This window comes from Bos grunniens, chromosome 21 (assembly GCF_055505025.1).
Source record: "Bos grunniens cultivar Pamir isolate PY7600 chromosome 21, Bosgru_T2T1.0, whole genome shotgun sequence".
NCBI lineage: Eukaryota > Metazoa > Chordata > Mammalia > Artiodactyla > Bovidae > Bos > Bos grunniens.
The window spans coordinates 8,909,792-8,929,978 of NC_141185.1; the positions used below are offsets into that span (position 1 = coordinate 8,909,792).

General features: G+C 40.3%; 1 protein-coding gene across 33 annotated transcripts in view; it reads right to left on the reverse strand.

Moving 5' to 3' along the window:
- Positions 1-11,165: 11,165 nt before the first annotated feature.
- VRK1 (VRK serine/threonine kinase 1) overlaps positions 11,166-20,187 on the reverse strand; it is an 81,032-nt gene continuing 72,010 nt past the window's right edge. For 19 of the 33 annotated variants that reach the window (XM_086362997.1, XM_086363014.1, XM_086363007.1 and 16 more), the window contains 2 exons: positions 16,022-16,112; positions 11,166-11,385 (listed from right to left, as the gene is read on the reverse strand). In XM_086362997.1, coding sequence (XP_086219123.1) covers positions 11,354-11,385; positions 16,022-16,112 — 123 coding nt within the window. In that variant the 3' untranslated portion in view covers positions 11,166-11,353. The remainder of the gene's footprint in view (positions 11,386-16,021; positions 16,113-20,187) is intronic. The other 14 variants (XM_086362998.1, XM_086363024.1, XM_086363009.1 and 11 more) reach the window with 1 other exon arrangement.

Below are 20,187 nucleotides of genomic sequence, written 5' to 3' on the forward strand. Positions count from 1 at the left end.
AAGGGGGAAGGAAGGAAAAAGGGAAGGGAGAGAGGGAGGGCGGGAGGAAAGAGGAAGGCTTAAAATGAAAAAGATTTACATCAGCATCATGTTTAAATAAATCCAGAATATGATGTGATGATGACATTTGAAGATTTTCCCATTCTGTTATTTTTTCACTTTTTTCGGGGTTACTCAAAAATCACCAACCGTGTTTCAATCATCACATACCAGCATGTCCTGGCTGTCCCCTAGGGTGCAGGAGGTCAGTGCTTGGACAGCTTGGTTCACACGACGTGTAGTCCTGACTCCACTTCTCTTGAGCTTTGAGCATCCCTTAGAGAAATATTTTCCTTTGACATATCAGCATATCACTGCTCGCCCTTTCATCTGCCAACATTTACACAGCACCTGGCAGACAATGGGCACCCTCTGATGTAGCAGCACAGAAGCAGCCCCTGGAGGGCTCCCCTGGGCAGCACAGGACCCCAGGTTTCCCAGGGAGCTGGGGAGAGATGCAGGGCTGGAAAGGAGGCAGCTCACTCGGACCCTAGTCTTCCTTCCCCACTCATTGTGGCCTTAAACATTTAACATTGTCTCTAAAAATGTTTAAGGATAAACTGAAGGAAACCTCCCCAAAACTGGGATGAAAAAAATTAGAGAAAAAACAAGAAAGAGGTCCAAAAAGTAACTGCTAAGACATAAAACAGAGGAATTGGAAAGAAGGACATAAAGACTAGAATAACACTTCTCAGAACTGAGAAACAAAGTCTCCTCTGGTCAGAAAGGCCGTGGATTCCAAGCCACATCATGTAAGTCTGAGACGGCCTCCGCAGGGGTCACTGCCAGCGTCTACTCCGGGTCCTCTGCGTCCTGTTCTCCCAGAGTGCCTCAGGTGGTCTTTTAAAGGGGTAAGCAGCGCCTACCACTCCTCTCGTGTCTGTGTGTAATGTTCCAAGGACTTTCCATTTCAAGGAGACTAAAACCCAGACTCACTCCTACAGCCCTGCGTGGTGTGGCATCGGCTGAGCTGCCCAACCTCATTTCTGCCAGTCTTTCGTCCACCCCTCCCCCCACTCTATTCCCTGCCCATCAAAAACGCTCGGCTCAGGACCTTCACTCTTCCTTTTGCCTCCAATAGAGAACCCTCCTCTCCAGATTGCTTCCTCCTCCTCCTCACTCCCCAGGTCTCCGCTCTGACATCATCTCATCAAAGGGAGAGGGGTCTTCGCTGACGCTGTCCCACAGACGTCCTCCAAATCCATTTTTCTATGTTCTTCACTGTCCTGTCACTATGTGAAATTATTATAGCTATCTGTGTATTTCTTAGTTTCCCCTACCCGATTATAAGCTCTATTGAGAGTGAAAACCTCATCTGTTTTATTCACACATCATCTCCAGTGTTCTGAACAGTGCCTGGGACAAAGTAAATTCTCAGTAACTGACAAATAATTGATTTCCTAATACAGCAAATGACAAGATGCCTCGCTGAGTCATGAACTATTATAACAGCAAAGTTAAAGAGAAGATCCTAAGCGTTTCAGAGAGAAAAGGTAACCAATGCATTGGACGTCCCTTTGGCAACATTAAATGCCAGAAGGCAGTGGTGCAAAATTCTACAAAATCTGAACGAAAAGACTTTTCAACCTAGGCTTCTATACCTAGCTAAATATCTACTACATATAAAGACAGATTAAAGATACAGTTTTTCAGACATGAAAAGATTTTTAAAAAATTAATAACAACCTCCCACACGTTTTTAAAGCAGCTTCAGGAGGATTACTAGTGCAAAGTGAGAGTAAGGATCAGAGAGGAACTGTAGAAACCAGAAGAGGAGATACACTACAGCGAGTGACATGGAGTTCAGTATTACAACCAGGAGATGCCCTGGGTGCAGAGCTCTGTGGGAACCCAGGGACTAACTGGCATTCAACAGAGCAAGAAGGCAGGCTCCAGCTAATTTTTAGCATATACATGTAATATACTATAGGTTCCCAAATGTTATATGGTATGCTATTTTAAAATTTCTGCCAATCACTTTTTTCCATCATCCTCTCTATACAGTTTTTTTAAAGTATAGTAGACATACAATATTAGTTGTTACAGAAGGTGCTATATAATTACTACTTTTATTCCTACTGATTTTAGTATCATGTACCATTACACGTACTACCTATTCAAAATGAGTATTTCCTAAAGGTTAGTTCAAAATGATGTATGGGTAAGGTAAGTCTAACATATATTGCAGACATCCACTTAAATAGCCCACAAAGGCCATCCATCAACAGCTAGAGGGTCCCCTGAAAAACCACAGGAGGGCTGTTTCTGCCTTCAGTTGCCACAGGAGAAACCATCAAGCCCTGACCTCTAAAGAGTTTGACCTGATTTTCAAAGCCAGTTCTATTTTTATCAAAGGCCAATTAGTTACATACACATTTTTAATAGTATATTAATTAGACAGACTTAAGAGTTGAACCATAAAGGACGCTGAGTGCTGAAGAATGGATGCTTTTGAATTGTGGCACTGGAGAAGACTCTTGAGAATCCCTTGGACAGCAACAAGATCAAACCAGTCAATCCTAAAGGAAGTCAACCCTATTTTGGACGGACTGATGTTGAAGCTGAAGCTCCAGTTCTTTGGCTACCTAATGTGAAGAGCTGACTCATTAGAAAAGACCCTGATGCTGGGAAAGATTAAGGGCAAAAGGAGAAGGGGGCAACAGAGGCTGAAATGGTTGGATGGCATCACCGACTCAACAGACATCAGTTTGCACAAACCCTGTGAGACAGTGAAGGACAGGGGAGCCTGGTGTGCTGCAGTCCATGGGTTGAAGTTGTACATGACTGAGTGACTCAACAATACAATTTGCACATAATCTAACACGGGATAAAATGACCTTGCCCTCTTCTGTCAGATTCTAGCAGAGGACAGAAACCACCAGAGAGGCCCTCCAGCATTTCTGGTCCTCTGCTAAGACAGGTGAAGCTCTTCACCCTTGTCAAGGAGGACCACTCTCTCACTGATGGCAACCCAGTCATCTAGCCAAAGGCTACAGGAGCAAATCCCGATGAAAGATCGTGTGTGAATGTGGACTACTGAACACACGTACAGTTGAAACGTAACTATAATGAAAGCTTGGGTTTCACTAGAATTTGTCTGCCAGGTGGCCTGCGGTAGGGAGGATAGCACCAGCAAAGCTACAGCTTCACAGTTCTGAGACTGAACGCTAATCCAAGGAACAGCCAGACACTGGGGAGTGGAAAATATTCAAACATGCTTACTGCTTTAAAATTTAAGATTAAACTACAATTCCTAATATCTTCTGAATGGGGAAATTAAAAAAGCCACCATTTGGAGTAAAAAAAACACAAATAAACCTGTACGTTTTTGATGGGGATCAACTATTCATTTCAAAACAGGGCATGGGCAAGAGGGGCAGCCAGAGGTGGGGATGAGCTTCGGACGCACTCGTCTGAGTCAGGGCGACAGGACCTATTTGCCGGCTAGTTTTTCCCCACATCTTCATTCCCAGGGTCCCGACAACTCAGAGAGGAAATGTCAACTGAACATGCCCGTGCTAGTCTAATTTCTTTTGACAGCCTGTTTCACAAATTAAAAAAAAATTCTGAAATTAAGGATCTTTGAAAATGGAAAACAGACGAACTGTCCCAGGATGGAGGGAGGGGGCACGCCATGGATAAAGTAAAACTGCGGCAAACCAATTCGCAAAGGGTTGGGGGTGTCAGTGTTAGAAATGGTCTGAATTAAAAAACACGAACAATAGAGACTATCAATTAAGCATGAGGGCTCTGAGCCTATGTGCTGGCTCGTCTACAATTTTTTTTTTTTTTTTTTAATGTCTGGCAGAATGTTTTACAAACTAAAACCCAGCAAGACTACAATTCTACCAGAAGGTGCCTCAGATGGTTTTGCTAATAATTTTGATCAGCTGAAATGGAGAAAAGCATCATTTCAATTATTCACTTTTCAAAACCTGTCAATTTTAAGTTGGAATATTAAATGCCCCTTTTCTTTCTCCACCACCAACCAAATAAAACCAAATCCCAAAAGAACACTCACAGAAAGGAAAAGGGGGTCGACAGTGACATTTTCTAGTATGTTAACATACTAAAAATCTGGATGTTGATTTCTTGCCACTCAGAAGGAAGTGGGAGTCCAGCTTACGTGTAACTTTGAGGGACAGAAAGTTCCTTGAGAGCGAGCGAGCTAGGGAGGAGGCTGGCATTGCTCCTGACGCAGAGATACAAGTGCGAACCACCATATATTGGCTTTTGTTTTAATAGCCTTTTAACCAACTTTGTTAATGGACTGAATGCAATTTAGATATGGAACTTGGCTAAAACGTAGCTTCAATTGGCTATTAAAATTTAAGAGCCAACTAAGATAGCTAATTACAAAAAAAAAAAAAAAAAAGCTCCAGTGATAATGCTAAGCAGAATTAGTAATAGCAAATGACAGTCTGTCTGGTCTTATTCCCATAGGGAAAGCAACTCTTAACTGAAGTCAACCAGAGACTGTGCAGCCAACCTAATTGCATTACTGGGATTATGGCACACCAACCTGGCAGCTTGCTGGGACACAACAGAAAAGGCAGTCTATCCAACCCGAGGCAGAAAGTAACTGACCCTCTTCTCCATACCAGTTACAACAGGTTCCGGGAAATTTTATTTTTATTCGGTTGATGGGGAGGTGGTCTTTCCTGAGGAATCTCCCGGTAAAACCCTGTGAGGAGTGAGAATGAAAGCAGAGAAGACTCCAGAAAGCAGTTCAAAAGGAAAAGAGCCTTCATGACACGGAATGAGATTCTCCTGTTAGATATTTAGGTCTGAAAGAGACAACAATAAATATCTGACAGCTAAAAGTTGAGCTTGGGGCGTGGGGGGTGGGGGGCGCGTGGGGCTGGGGCGGGGGCGGGGACAGTGGTGGTGGTGGTGAATGTTCCACTTCTTTGCTTCATTACAGAACCCTCATTATGGCATCGGGGAAGTGCAGACTAGCTCTCCTGTGAAGATTTATCGTGTGTGGTGGCCACTTTGAATCGGAGGTGCCGGAGTCTTTAACATTCCCTAGTCAAGTGTCTCCCTGCTGCGTCTGTAAATGTCAGTCCAGTTTTTTCACGGCTGTGCGCACAGATTAGAAACAGCAGGAGAGCCGGGGAGTATGACTACAATACCAGTCAGGACACTTGTCTTCGTGACACTGCTCAAGTGATTCTTGGAATGCAGGACCCCGCTGTTTTCTAATATTTACACACAACTGGAGTCATCAAGAGCAGTAAATGCAGTCTAAAGGCAGTCTGCTTCTTTTGTTAGGGACTTTACATTCAAATAGGGACATCAACAATAACACCAGGAAAAAAAACAAAACCAAACACCACAACCACCATTTTAAAAAGTTTCATATTCCACTCCACCTCCAACTCCCCTCCAACTCCCCCCCACCCCCGATTTTGCTGCTAAAAGACCAACCAGGTATTATCGGGACTGTTCCCTTAGCGCAACCCTCTCTTCCGAACATCTTCTGTGAGCATCACACAGTTCATTGGGAACAGCAGGGGTTCTGGATTCTTGACCCTGAATTGTGATTCTGCAGGCTGCAGTTCCTCTGACCTCCACACGAATAGACGGGGCCTTGGAAACCATTTTGATGTAATTTCAGCCACCTTTGCTTGCTGAACACTTTGCATGACATATCAAAGACTTATTTGGGGCCTTGTAGCACCTGGAATAGACTTCTTTTTCAAAAGCATGGTTAGGAGCTTTAAGAAAGGGCGGTGTGTGTGTGTGTGTGCGTGTGTGTGTGTGGGGAGCCCACTGTAACTGTGTGTGTATCTTAAGAAATGTCTAAACGATCCTATTTTAAATGATAAATTATAGGGTAAGTTATGTATTTGATCTTAAGTTTTTAAACATCTGCCAAGAATTTCTGGAAGAGAAACCTGAGAGGTGCTTTTCACCTTATGAAACCTACACAGTGTTTGTCAATTATTTCTCAGTGAAACTGGGACAAAAAACAAAACAACTTCCGTGGCTGGTAGAAGGTGATGGAGTGCTTACATATGGACCACACATCACACACTTGGTAACAAGTGCTAAACAGGTAAGGACGTGCATAGCACCCCTCCAGGTAGCCTGACTCATGGGTCAGCACCAAAATATTCTACAAGAGGTAAAAAAACATGAAGATTTAAAAAAAAAAAAAAAAAAAAGCTCTTTTTTTTTTTCCAAGGGCAGTGTGGTGCGGAATCTAAAGTGCCTAGAACATGAATGTCTTCTTAAGGATCTTAAAGGCACAGGTCTCTCCCTTGAAAAGTTCAGGAAATAAACCACTTCTCTCTCGGCCAGGCAATCCAACAGAACAATATGTACTTCCAGTTGTAATCTTCCGAGATATACAGCCCTAGAACGTCACAGTGTTCAGGGTTAGCAGACCCTTCAGTTGCTTCACTATGAATTTTAAGTACATATCCAACCCGTATGAGGAAAGCTTGAGACATCTCTCACATCTGAGAATACCGAGAAGGTGCGCCATGAACTTCTGTATTATGATTTTTGTGTTAAGGTTAGAAAAAATGTAAAATGCAGCAATTTTTTAGTTATTAAACAAACTGAGGCCCAAGTGTTATAACGTGCTCATTTACATAACTGCAATCACATCTCTAAATCGTGACCACTTGCTTGTAAGACACCAGAAGCAGAAAAACCTACAGAAACATGGAAAGATTTCAGACTACTGTCCCACCTCCTCCCCGCCCCCACCCAAGGCTGGATTCGAGCCTTTAAAATTCCTTCCTGCCTCTGTACTCCAACCACAAAGATTATCTATTTCCACTGATAACTCAGACCCCTGACAAATGGTGGACCTAACCAAGACAACAAGAGGGTTTTTCTAAAGAGGCTTTTGCAATTCACAAATAAATGTGTACTTTGCTCAATGGAGAAATTTTACAGGTAATTTCATGACAAGTCAAGACTACAGAAATTCAGGACTACTACTCATCAGCTGCAAAATGCTACTGCTATAATAAGAAACAGCTCACCAATATATGAATAACACAGCCTTAGTACAGTGGAAACAATATTTTATTTGTAAAATAACAACCAAGTGGTATGAGTTGCCTAAACCATCTGGGCAACAATATATTACACAGAATCGCTAATACAGTGAGTGTGGCTGTATTTACCTAAAGAACCCCTTTCCAATGTTAATTCTTCAGTGTGTCTTGCATTTTTTATATCTGTAGAGCTTAATGAGTGATGGGTATATAGAATAAACTGTGGAACTTTAGAAGACACATATGCAAAACTTTAACAGTGCAACTAGTACAACTGGAAAAATTACATGAAACAGAAAAATAATACAACCAAAGGATAAGAGTTAGATTGTTGTGGCAGTGGTGAGATCATAAATGAATTTTTTTCTCATTTTGATTTCTGTTAATGTGGTTTGGGCAGTAAATAAGAATTAATAAGTAAAACGGCACTAATTAAATCAGTGTGGTGCTGGCATAAGAACAGACAAGACAGATCAATGAAATTGAACTGACAGTCAGATCCTGGTATAAGAACTTAACATGTAATAAAACAGGCAAAACAGACCAGAGTGGGAAGCGGGTGGGGAAGAGAATTTAACAAATGGTAGTGAAACTACTGGTTAGCTATTTGGAAAAAAATCCATTGTGATCCTTATCTCACGGTATACATAGCAAAATGAAAGTGAAGTCGCTCAGTCGTGTCCGACTCTGCGACCCCATGGACTGTAGCCTACCAGGCTCCTCCATCCATGGGATTTTCCAGGCAAGAATACTGGAGTGGATTGCCATTTCCTTCTCCCAGGGTATACATATACCACACTAAATTTCATATGGATTAAAAATTCTGAAGCATTAAAAAAAAAAAAGCCCTGGTAAACATTTGATATCAGGATGTGAAATATTTTAAAACAGTGGCAGAAATTACGATGAAAAAGATCAATAGATAAAAGCCACAAAAATTAAGTCTTCAAAAAAAAAAGGGAAGAGTCAGCAACAAACACGACAAAAGATCATTACTATACAAACAGTGCAAACACACACATTCAAAAAGTAAATAGAGTGATTAGTTTACAAATAAAAAATTGCTCAGGTTCACTAGCAATTAAAAAAAATCACCTTAAAGTGTAAAAATTAGTAGTAAAGTATAAAAAATTAGTATTAGGATGACAAAAATGTTAAGCTGAGCACTGATTTATTGGGTACAGTGTTAACTGGTGTCCTTTTGCAAAGCAAGTTGATAACATGCACCAATAACCTTCCATTTTCATAGTCTTTTACCCAAAAGTTCCCTTTTGAAAATCTAAGGAAATACTTGCAAACCAGCCAGAGTCTGAAATGTGTGTTAGTACTTCAGGGCTTCCCTGGTGGCTCAACTGGGAAAGAATCTGCCTGCAGTGCAGGAGACCCAACTTCAGTTCCTGGGTGGGGAAGATCCCCTGGAGAAGGTAATGGCAACCCACTCCAGTATTCTTGCCAGGAGAATCCCCTGGATAGAGAAGCCTGGTGGGCTACAGTCCGTGGGGTCACAAGAGTCAGACACGACTTAGCAACTAAACCACCACCACCACCACAGAAACACTTGTACATGTGGACAAAGACTTCTGCCCAATTTTATCCAAGAATATTGTTTATAATATCCTAATATTGAAAACAACGTCCAATATGAGGGAAATGGTTATAACAAATTCATAAGAAAAAAGTATTATTGAAGCACAAAAACTATATTTACAAAGTATCTGTAATAACATTAACTATTTAATGTTCACTTTACAAAGCAGAATATAAAGACATGTAAAGTATGATGTTTAAAGATAAAAATGCATAGAAAAGATGTCAAAATATTAACAGCGGGTTGCCTGTGTGTGGTAGTAATATGGCTAGACAGTTTTCTGTATATTCTACATTTTCTACAGTGATCATGTATTACTAACGCACTATGATGATGAGAAGAAAATAGAGCACTAAAAATAGAATTTTAAAGGATAAATAAGCATACCACACACAAATACAATGAGGTGTTTATATTTCCACCAATTATTTACTGCTATGCAACTTAAGCTCTTGATATGCACATTTAAGTTAGAAATTAAAGAAGTAACTGGGGCGGGGGAGGGGGTGGGGCGGGGCTAGGGGGGAGTTGCTGCCCTGGCCTATTAGCGTTTGATTTGTCTTAAAGATCATTATTGAAGAACACCTAGGAGCTACTTTACACCAGGGCTTCGATGGTTATCTAAGATTTATCAGTTGTTTTCTAGAAAATACAGAGCACCTGTAGCTCCTATTGTCTGAAGGCAAGTGCCTGGCACAGGTGTGGGTCCTCAACAGAGCTGCAACCCTTGCTCATCACTAAGGACCAAAGAACACAGAGCGGAAGGCAGGTCACGGTGGGGACAGGAACGTCCCACGTGGACGCTGCATGGTAAAGGGAGAAGGAAGAAAGGCAAACCCACTGGATGCAGGGACTGGAAAGCAACACAAGACTGAAAACAACAAGTATGGAATTGAAAAAGTCAAGGATCAAAAGCCTAACTCCGAATGACAAGGAGGTTATTTGACCACTTTTTAGAAAAATATATGGGGTAAGAAAATTCAGAGAGAGGTAGGGAACAGAAGAACAGCAGAACGAGGGGATGCAGCTGAGGAATCAAACTGGCTACTGCGGCTACTGGGTTTTCATTTCTGCAGCCCTGCCAATAGAGTAACATTCGAGAAAATGCCAGCACTTGTTAAAAACAATATGTGAGGAAATATTTGTTTTCTTAATATTTAACCAACAGGTTTTTGCTATGTTTTTGTGTTTTGAAAAATAAAAAGGCTAAGGCATATACACAAAAACACGCCACACACATTTTATCCTATTTTAAGCGTCAATGTGTTTGAAACAGAACTCGAGAGTCGATTTTAGGTGTTACAAATAAACTTGAGTCCATAGCACTGATGAGTACTAAAATCCAGCAATCTACAGAAAACTGGAGGAGGTTCTGCCCCAAATCTAGTTCTCTATTCTGTAAAGACACAGAGCCCAAGAACTTCAGGAGGCGTTTAAAAGATTAACCTTCAAAAGAAAGTTGCAGATCTGCTTTGCATATTTCAATATCCAACCACCACAGTGATAAATGCTTTGTGTGACAACTAAATACCCACACTGGAGAGCAAAGGGTAAAGTCTGTGTGTTGGTTCGGAGTGGCTCAAACCTGGTACAACCCTGACAATTTCTGGTATGTCTACATCCACCTGTACTATTATTTAGTTAATATTTTCTTCAAATCAACTTGCTTTTTGAAAAAACTCTAATACCTACTTTAGCCTTGTCCTAAGCAAGAGAAATTGCCAGTTTAATGCTATTTATATTCTGAATACATATTAAATAAATGCTTAAATATTTAAATAAAAGACCATCTAAAAACACTGTATAGGTTACAAGTTGTGAGGCATACCACCCTTAGAAAATCCAATCTGATTCCAATTTCTCTAATGAAGCAAATCTTGAAATTGTTTAAATTCCAAGCTTTATTCCTAATGCAACTACAAAAAGTCCTCATTTTAAAATTTCTAATCACTTACACTCTGAAGTGTTTGGTTTTCTGTACAAGTATATGCTATAAAAAATAAAAAACTTGTAAGAAAAATAATCTCCTGTAAATGAACAATAAGTCACATGTATATATTTGACAGTATTTCCTTAAAGGAAGCCAGTCTATAAAATCTTTGATCATGCCACCTTGTGATAACTGTTTTATCATACAGCTTGCACACTTAACTAATTCTCATGTAATCTTTCAAATACATATTTCATTTCTCACGGATATACTTACTATTCTATGTTTTCTTCCATAATCCTTTCCCTTCTTTTTGTACCTCTCATTTCATACAGCAGGTGATTAATAAATGCTTGTGAAACTGAACAAAATCAATACAAACTAAAATCTTATGGTCACAACAAATTGTGTATTTGTATCACGCAAAAAAGGACCTTTATTTTAAGTTGTGTACTTCCTTAAAAGTAAGGCTTTTGTCAGACATTTATACTCTGGAAAACATACAACAATTAAAAAGTGCAAACACACTGTGTGGGACAGCTTAAAGGGTATATAACCTTAAAGTTGGTACATTTTATAAATTAGGCTTTGATAAATTGTATAAAGTATTTATTTAATTTAAAAAAGTCTGCTTTTCAAACACATAGGTACTTCATTGTTACCCCCACTTCCACAAGACTCACATGAAAATAAAACACTTAATACAGAAAAGGAGGAAAAGGTCAACTGGAAAGGAGGAAAGCCAAATGAAAGGAAGAAAAGAAAACCAGTTCACAATATTTACTTCTGCACTCTCTTTCTGGTTTTTGAACCTTGAAGAGAAAACAAAGAGATTTAAATCATTAATCATTACTTTACAAAAGCAAAATAACAGATACATAAGCTTTTCCATATACAGTTACTAATATTCAAAATCTAACTGCGATTTTGTGGAGTAGTCAGTGGAGATGAAATTCAGACACCAATTTATAACTGTTAATACCCTGAAAATCTTAGGAAATTGTGTCATTTTTTTTAGTGTGTCAAAAGACATGCTAACAAAGTCTACCTTCTACTTGGAGGTTATATGAGAATGCATCCACTGGTAAAATATACCCCATTTACACTGGTCATGAACTATTTCTCCCCTAAATTTTTATTGTGCAATTTAAAACATTAACTTCTAATATAAATCATAGCCAACGAGGTAGGTGTTCCTTGGGGGAAAGCACTGAGTTACGCTATTATGAAAAGCCAGGAATTGTGCCTAGAAGCGTTGCTTTTTAAAGCCTGCTCCCTCTACTCTTCAGGCAGGAGAGCAGTGGGCTATTCCGAAATGCTAAGTCTTGTCCACTAGGAATTAAGTAGATCCCAACCAAGTTGCCTTCTAGAAAAGCGTCACATCTGACATTGGCCTACGTGTCTTCGGACAGCTCCTGGGCTGGGAGAAACCAGCGCTTCTTTATCTGGGGCACGCGGATCCGCCTCCCCAAGGAGACTCTGTCCCCCCACACCCCAGGCCACCTCCACCTCGAGCATAGCAGAGGCAGAAGGACGAGCCCGGCCCAATCACAGCCGCCTGTGCTGGCAAGTGGAATGTGCCTTCCAGGCCTCGGGCTTCCTTCCGCCAGGAGAGAGCAGCGGAACCAGGGTGAGGGCAGCGAGGAGCCCGCAAGTGATCAATGAGCGCACTGAACAACAAAGAGATCAATACTTCTTTTCTGAAGTGAACAAAACATCCTTTGAATCTAGGACAAAATATCTACCACACATGTCTAATCACACACAGTTTCTAAAGGCTTTCTGATTATAGGTTTATTTAGGTACTTAATCGGAAGATCAGTGTTTTGTTTTTTTTATTTCTCCAGGTTCTAGTTTCTATTCAGGTGCCATACATTTCAATTCATGCAAACTTTAATCTTATATAAATGCCTTTTTTTCACCACCACTCATAGTGCTCAGCCTAATACTATGGTGGGCTTAAGAGTTTTTCTTCAATTTTTGTGATATGGCCTTCTTTTAAAAATACCCCATAGCAGACTTTTAGGTTTTTACTATAATAACTTTGAAATTAATTTTGCATAGAAAACTGAGACCGCTGTGATGGTCTGAAACTGGCATAAGAGAATAACACAAAATCAAAGTCAAAGGGAATACATCTCCCTTTCAATAAAATCTGAATCTACTACCACGTTACCACGTTACAAAGGACACTAAAGTTAACAGTTATAACTACTTTCTCATTAATGTCCTAATTTGACATTCTACTCTTAGATTAAATACCACACTGCTACTTATCCCCATTCAATCTAGATTTAAAGTTTTCCACTGCAACTAAAAATGCCATCCCCACCTAGAATTTATTATATTCTAAGTATTATGCAACGTAGACACCTTGTTACAGGTATCAATTCAAAATGGCTTCTAATAATCAATTCTGACTGTTTCAAGAAAAAACCTATTTCTCCTCCAATCCCTTTAAAATATATACTCATTTTCTTAATATTTTACTATGGGTAAAAGGCCCAATCATAAGACTAATGTGTAAAATTTAATATTTGAAAACTAAAATATACAAGATTGGGATATTCTTCTATGATGCAGAAGGAAAAAAAAAAAAGTGGGAAATTTCTTTGCAGGGTGCCTTAGAAATATCTCTTCCTTTACTAGACCATAGGTCTTCAAGGGGTAAACATGTCATGCTTTCCTCAAAGAACCCTCAGGAATAGTCCAAAATCCAAGGTACTTCAAAAATACCATCACCAAGAGTAGGCTGTTGAGTACTGTCTATTGTATGAACAGCAGGGACAAAGTACACTAGCCATAAATATCATGGCTATATTAACTAATTTTTAGTGCAATTCTGAAATATTGGCACGGTTTTGAAATGCCAGAATACATGTGGTTTTTTTTTAAAGGTTTATCATTTTGTGGGGGGAAAAAATTACTTGCAGCAAATTACCAAATTTCCTCAATTGGTAAAAATTATGCCTTGCATAAAAATAAAAGGATTAGAGGCCTCTCTTCTTCCTGAAAACCACCCTGTCACCCCCTCTCTTTCTTCAAGAAAACCTACACAATACACATTTTGAAAGCTTTCAGAAAGTGTTCTTACACAATAGACCCCCAGCTAGTCAAAATGAGTTTAGGTGTATCAAGAAAATTATACACATTTTTTAAATGGTCTAAATAGATATTAAAGGGAAGTTGCTCCCATTTTGCTAGGCACAGCATTCTGAAAGATCACACAGTGAGAAAAATCTCTTACCATATTGTAAACCATAAATTGTGTTTGAAAATAAAATTGTTAATGAAGAAACTGACATTTCTAAAGCAGCTGTTAGAGGTAACCATTCTTGAAACATGTTTCTGACACAAAATCTTAAAGCTCTAGAAACACAGAATTCACTGAATCGTATTATGCATTTCTTTAAAAAATTCAAATGTAATAATGTGCCTTCTCCTTCAAGTTACTTTAAATTGATGAATACAAATACATACATTTTCATGAACCCCTGGATGGTTTTTTTCTTTGCAAGAAGCAGTAACATTTTACTATCTCAGGTAAAATTTCTGTCATTTATGAATATTTAGATAGCAAAATACCTTAACCAGCCTTATATTTTAATGGAGAAAAAGAATTACAATGGGAAAATAACAGCATTTAATTAAAGCAATTCAGAGTTTATATGAATAAAAGAGAATCTATTATCTTCATTTTTTTAACATCAAAAAAATCTGGATTGTTAAATTAGTGATGGAGTCTATTCTCTTCTTTTGTCATTAATAAATAAAACAAAGGTACTAATATATTTTCTTACAGTAAAAAACCATCAGTATAAGGATCTTAAATTAAAATTTTAGGCATAAAAAACACTTTTCATAATTATAGTCAAACTGAAAATCAGCACCAAAACAAATATCTCAGATGCTCATTAAGCAAAGTTCAGGGAACAAACGACCCTCAGGCATGAAGGGAGGCAGGAGGCTTCCCCAGGCACAGCTGGGAACTGGCTTCGGTCTACATGGGTATCAACCTTACTATAACAACGTAGGCCCTCTCCTAAACTAAAATTGCATGTTTTAAATGTAAGGGGTTTCTTTAGGTAAAAATATTGTTCGACCATTATAAATACTCCTTAATTTGGCTCCCAGTCACCATCATAGCTGTTGCCACTAGCCTCTGGCTGAGACATACTTCCATGTATTGCTCCCCGGGACTCCTCACTTTCTAATGACAAAATGAACAAGACAGGGGAGGAGGTGCAGGGGAAACAAAAACAGGAGGGAATGGAAGGTGGCAGCAGAAAAGTGAGAGGCACTGTTTCAAAGCCTTTAGCTTCCAGAGTGATGTTATACACTCCCTCTTCAGATGTCCCAAGGATTCTCTTGGGTAAATTCAGATAAACCTAAGGACGAACTATCCATAATATACAATGAAGGAAATGATCGTAAAATCAGGGTGAAGGTGATTCTCTCTCAAAAGTCAATTTTTGCTTTCCAAAAACATGCACCAGTGCTGCTTGTCAAAGGGAAGGAAAAATACAGCACGGGCCTGGTCTACAGGGCACTGACAGTGTGATGAAATTTTTCCCCCAAATTAGCCTTTTCTTTCAGAAATCAGAAACATTTCAGGGCCAACAAACTAATAAATAAAAGGCAGACAGAGAGGAGAGAGATTTGGGTGGGGGGCGGGGGGGGTTGGGGGGTGAATAATGGTACTGTAGCCAGCTCTGAATCTCTCCTCACCGAGGCAAGTAAGCCATCTCTCATGAACCCTGGAACACTCCGCCCATTTTCTAAGCCCCACAGGTGTGCCTACACACCACAGGCTGGCCATTCACTAACCAGACCAAAGTCCAACCTCGTCTTGCCCTTTGCAGGTGCTGCCTTGCTAAGGTCACTTCTGGAAGCCACGCTTGAAGTGTTCTCAGAACCAGTGTAGGAGTCACTGAAGAAATGACTTTATACTTTGCTTCCTGTTTCAAGAGCTTGGGAAAGTGATGATTCGAGGCTTTAATTTCTTGCAGCCCAACTTGTTGACAGAAGAGTAGGCAGACCCTGTGGTAGGCCATGTACTAACCACCTGACCTGACATGCTCCTTCAAGCCCAGAGTTCTGTGGCTAAGTGTGGGAAGTTGGCCAGAGAGCAGCCAGAGAAGTGTGTATTCTGGTCTGCACATCTAACCCTTTCACAACATTCTGTCATGTAAATGCTCTGTGTCTTGGGTTCCATATCTGCAAAAAGAGACCAACTCCTGGTCCCAACTTCAGATTCCTGGAAACATGATGAGAGTATGTAACACAATGCGTGAACAAGAACAACGTGATGGATGGTGTCTAAGACATTCTCTTACTTTTTTAATTACACAATGAGAATGTTACGACCCAAACAGTTAACCCTTAATTCACTGGGAAGAAATGAAATTTGTGTTTATTATATAAGAACCAATAGACCATTCAACTTACGGGTTTGTGTGGCCTCTTCTGTCTGTTTATCCGAGCATTCCATGTCTTCAACACTAGATTCTACGCTTTCCTCAGCTTCTTTCTTTCTCTTCTTACATATAAAAATTAAAAGAAAGAAAAAGAAATGTGGCACGATGGTTGAGTAAATATACAAGCTTACCAGATATTAGCACGAATCTATCTATACAGGATTGAGTGTGTCAAAACATACAGAATACACACAGCTTCAAGGTTGGGAGTCACCTAAGGAAGGGGTCAGGGATGAGAGAAAATCCGGTTAAGAGAAACTCTACCTATATAGTTAGCCTAGCAGTGGGTACATTTGCTATATCCACCTTTTTATGCTTCATATAATTTATCATTGAAAGTCATGTTTTAGCACCCGGACTGACTATACAGAAACCCTTTTTGAAAGCAAAGTGTTTTACAAATTTAACACCACGGCTTGCTCAAGCCAGTGATACTTACTTTTGCCATTTACACAACGTGGGAGGGGTGGTAGTAAATCCATTTAATAGGAAAATATATACCTGGCCCATGCATTGCGTCAATGGTTATACCCTAAGTTGGTTGGAAAATTGCATTCATTAATCAGCAATGGCAAACTTCCAATAAATGGGTTTGTTTGTTTTTTTTTTTTAAGTTTAAGAAGGCCATAAACCTTACTGTAAAGGAAGAGTCTTAAAAGTATACAGTGCTCCTAAAATCTCAGAAACAGAATGGATTTTCTAATACTCTCTCAGGCCTTTCCTGTTTTCTATGTACTTTTCTAGTCAAGTGTTATTAATACTTAGGAGCTAATGCCTACATTCTATCACAACCAATTCTTTCCAAATGTTCATATAACTTATTTTTCTTACTTTCTATCACAACTATAGTTTCTAACTAGTTCAATACTGTGTAAAACATTTTAAAATTCTTTTTTTCTTGTTACTTTCTTAATTTTATTTTTTATTGAAATACAGTTAAGTTACAATATTGTGTTAGTTTCAAGTATACAGAAAGTGATTCGGTTATTTTTTTTTAATGGAGGAAAATTACAATGTTGTGGTCTCTGTTGTACATCAACACGAATCAGTCATAATTATATACATTTGTTATTATTTAGTCGCGAAGTTGTGTCTGACTCTTTTGTGACTTCAGGAACTGTAGCCCACAGGCTCCTCTGCCCATGGGATTTTCCAGGCAAGAATACTGGGGTGGGTTGTCATTTCCTTCTCCAATCTCCTTCTACATATATATATATGTGTGTTTGTGTGTGTGTGTGTATATATATATATATATATATATATATATATCTCCTCCCTAAAATTCGTAACATCTCTCTATGTGGGTATACCTATAGAAGGACATTAGTAATGAACCGAAAACTGTGTATTTTTCATACAGCTTTATCCCATGTAGTCTCAAATTTAAATGCGTTGAAATCCACATCAGAACTCAGAGCTTCTCTCGGCTTCCTAAAGTAAGTTTGTAGCATTTAGGAAATCATCTGATACCTCCCAAATCTCAGAGATTACAGTACATCAGAAGGTCCTTGTTTATATTTTCCTAACAATTAGTTTTAAGTTAAACTTTGTTGAAAAAATAATTTTCCCAGCTTCAGACCGTACTGTGTACAGCTATGAAAGAGTATAAGAATGCCTGCTGACAGGACACGGTTCTTTTTCCTAATGGCAAGCATGGGTTCTGTTCCATAGACAACTACAGGGAAAGCACAACTCTATTCAAATGACATCATCTTAAAACCACCAAGTGGTCAGAACTGGTGTTATCTATATACCACAATTAATCCCACTGTTCCAAAACACGCTGAGGGTGGCTATGGAAAGATGAGAACTCAGACATACACACCATGGTCCTGAAGAAAATGCACTGCAAATATAAAAATAATATCCTGACTAAACCTTATGAAACTTTCAAAGGCATTCATTTAGCAGATTTGTATATGGAGGTATTGCTTCTCAAAAATAGCTGAAGAGTGGCTGTAACTTCATGTAAGTGATGAGAGAAGGGGATAGTGCCTCACATCTTTCTTTTCCAAAGTGTTGCTTCATGATTACCATCTAAACCCTGCTGGGCTGAACAGATTGGTTCGATAATTACATACAATAACTGCAGTGGGCAGGTAACCCTCAGCTGGCACAGGGCAGCTCCCCTGTGAGAACTTCCATATGCAAACTGCACTGATGGAGCGCATTAGGTGCCTCTCTCCTGCCGGTGCACAGGCCTGATTAACGCCAGCCAAGACTCCAAGGTTAGCATGTCAGCAGATTTGTGATGCATTAGGCAGGAATAAACACAGACACTTTTGTTCGTTCGGACCAAAATTAAGGAGGAATACTTCAGTACTACGTTGCTTTCCATACGGGAGAGAATGCATTTTCCAGTTTTAGGACAGCAGATTTTTAACTGCTCATTATAAAGGGAGCTATCCAATACGTTCTACCCAAGAACCCAATGCATTCATCTTGTTTTCAGGCTTATTTAATAAGTAGGAGCTTTCTTTATCCCCATGCAGGTAAATTACAGAGGAATGAAAATCAGACAGTATTCAACCAACAAAAGAAGCACCTGTGTTTGAGCAGGCCGCACCGAGGAAAGCACTGGATCTCCGGAGCCCATGCTCCAGGCGGGCGTCTCTCGCCCGACTCTTCTGACAATGCCTACAGTAAGGATGCAAAGGACCAAAGGTCTACAGACTAAGACCAACGAACAACAACAACCACCTTCCTGTTAAAGAATATCATTTTACAAGGCAATGAGTAAACTTCCTAACCATGTGCTGCCAGCTTCTTTCTCCTGGTATCACCAAATGCTTCACTTTGTTACCTGACGGCATCCTGGGCTTCAGACAGTACATTATTTTGGTTATCTGTGAACAGAAAACAACTTCACAAAGTGTGCTGAGCTCTGACTCTGACATATTCCATATCAGGTCTCACAAGTCTCTTTCTTTACATTTATAAACAAAACCAAAATATTACAGGACATACAAGAGTAATTCATAAGCTTAGGATAAGGCTTTCTTTTAATTCAGCATGGCTAAAATATCTTTTAAAAATTAGGTTTACTTCAAAGGGCATGAGTGCATACATTACACATTATATTTCTGAAGTGCCTAGATATGCTAGGCTACAACTTCTCACCTCTAATTTAAAAACAGGAAGACAAATCAGCTAGATGCATTGAACTGATAACTTACTAAAAGTCTAACTGAATGGAGGCCAGTTATAGACTTAAAGCTGTTTTAAGGGAAAAGAGAAGAAAAGTCTTCAGAGACAAAAACCAAGGACCAATTCTTTGCACCCCAACTCAAACATCCAAAGATAACCTCTAAATGCTTTCAGCAGCATCTAAGAGAAGCCAATTAAATTCATGGTTACAGCAAAGGAGACACATGCTCAAGGACTGCTGTTGGGTTTTTCCCCCCTTATTACAAAAGTCATAAATGTTTATTATATGGGACTTCCCTGGTGGTACAGTGGCTAAGAATCCACCTGCCAATGCAGGGGACACAGGTTTGATCCCTGGTTGGGGAAGATCCCACATGCTGCAGAGCAACTAAGCCCCTGTGCCACAACTGCCGAGTCCGTGCTCTAGGGCCCACAGGCCACAACTGCCGAGTCCGTGCTCTAGGGCCCACAGGCCACAACTGCCGAGTCCGTGCTCTAGGGCCCACAGGCCACAACTGCCGAGTCCGTGCTCTAGGGCCCACAGGCCACAACTGCCGAGTCCGTGCTCTAGGGCCCACAGGCCACAACTGCCGAGTCCGTGCTCTAGGGCCCACAGGCCACAACTGCCGAGTCCGTGCTCTAGGGCCCACAGGCCACAACTGCCGAGTCCGTGCTCTAGGGCCCACAGGCCACAACTGCCGAGTCCGTGCTCTAGGGCCCACAGGCCACAACTGCCGAGTCCGTGCTCTAGGGCCCACAGGCCACAACTGCCGAGTCCGTGCTCTAGGGCCCACAGGCCACAACTGCCGAGTCCGTGCTCTAGGGCCCACAGGCCACAACTGCCGAGTCCGTGCTCTAGGGCCCACAGGCCACAACTGCCGAGTCCGTGCTCTAGGGCCCACAGGCCACAACTGCCGAGTCCGTGCTCTAGGGCCCACAGGCCACAACTGCCGAGTCCGTGCTCTAGGGCCCACAGGCCACAACTGCCGA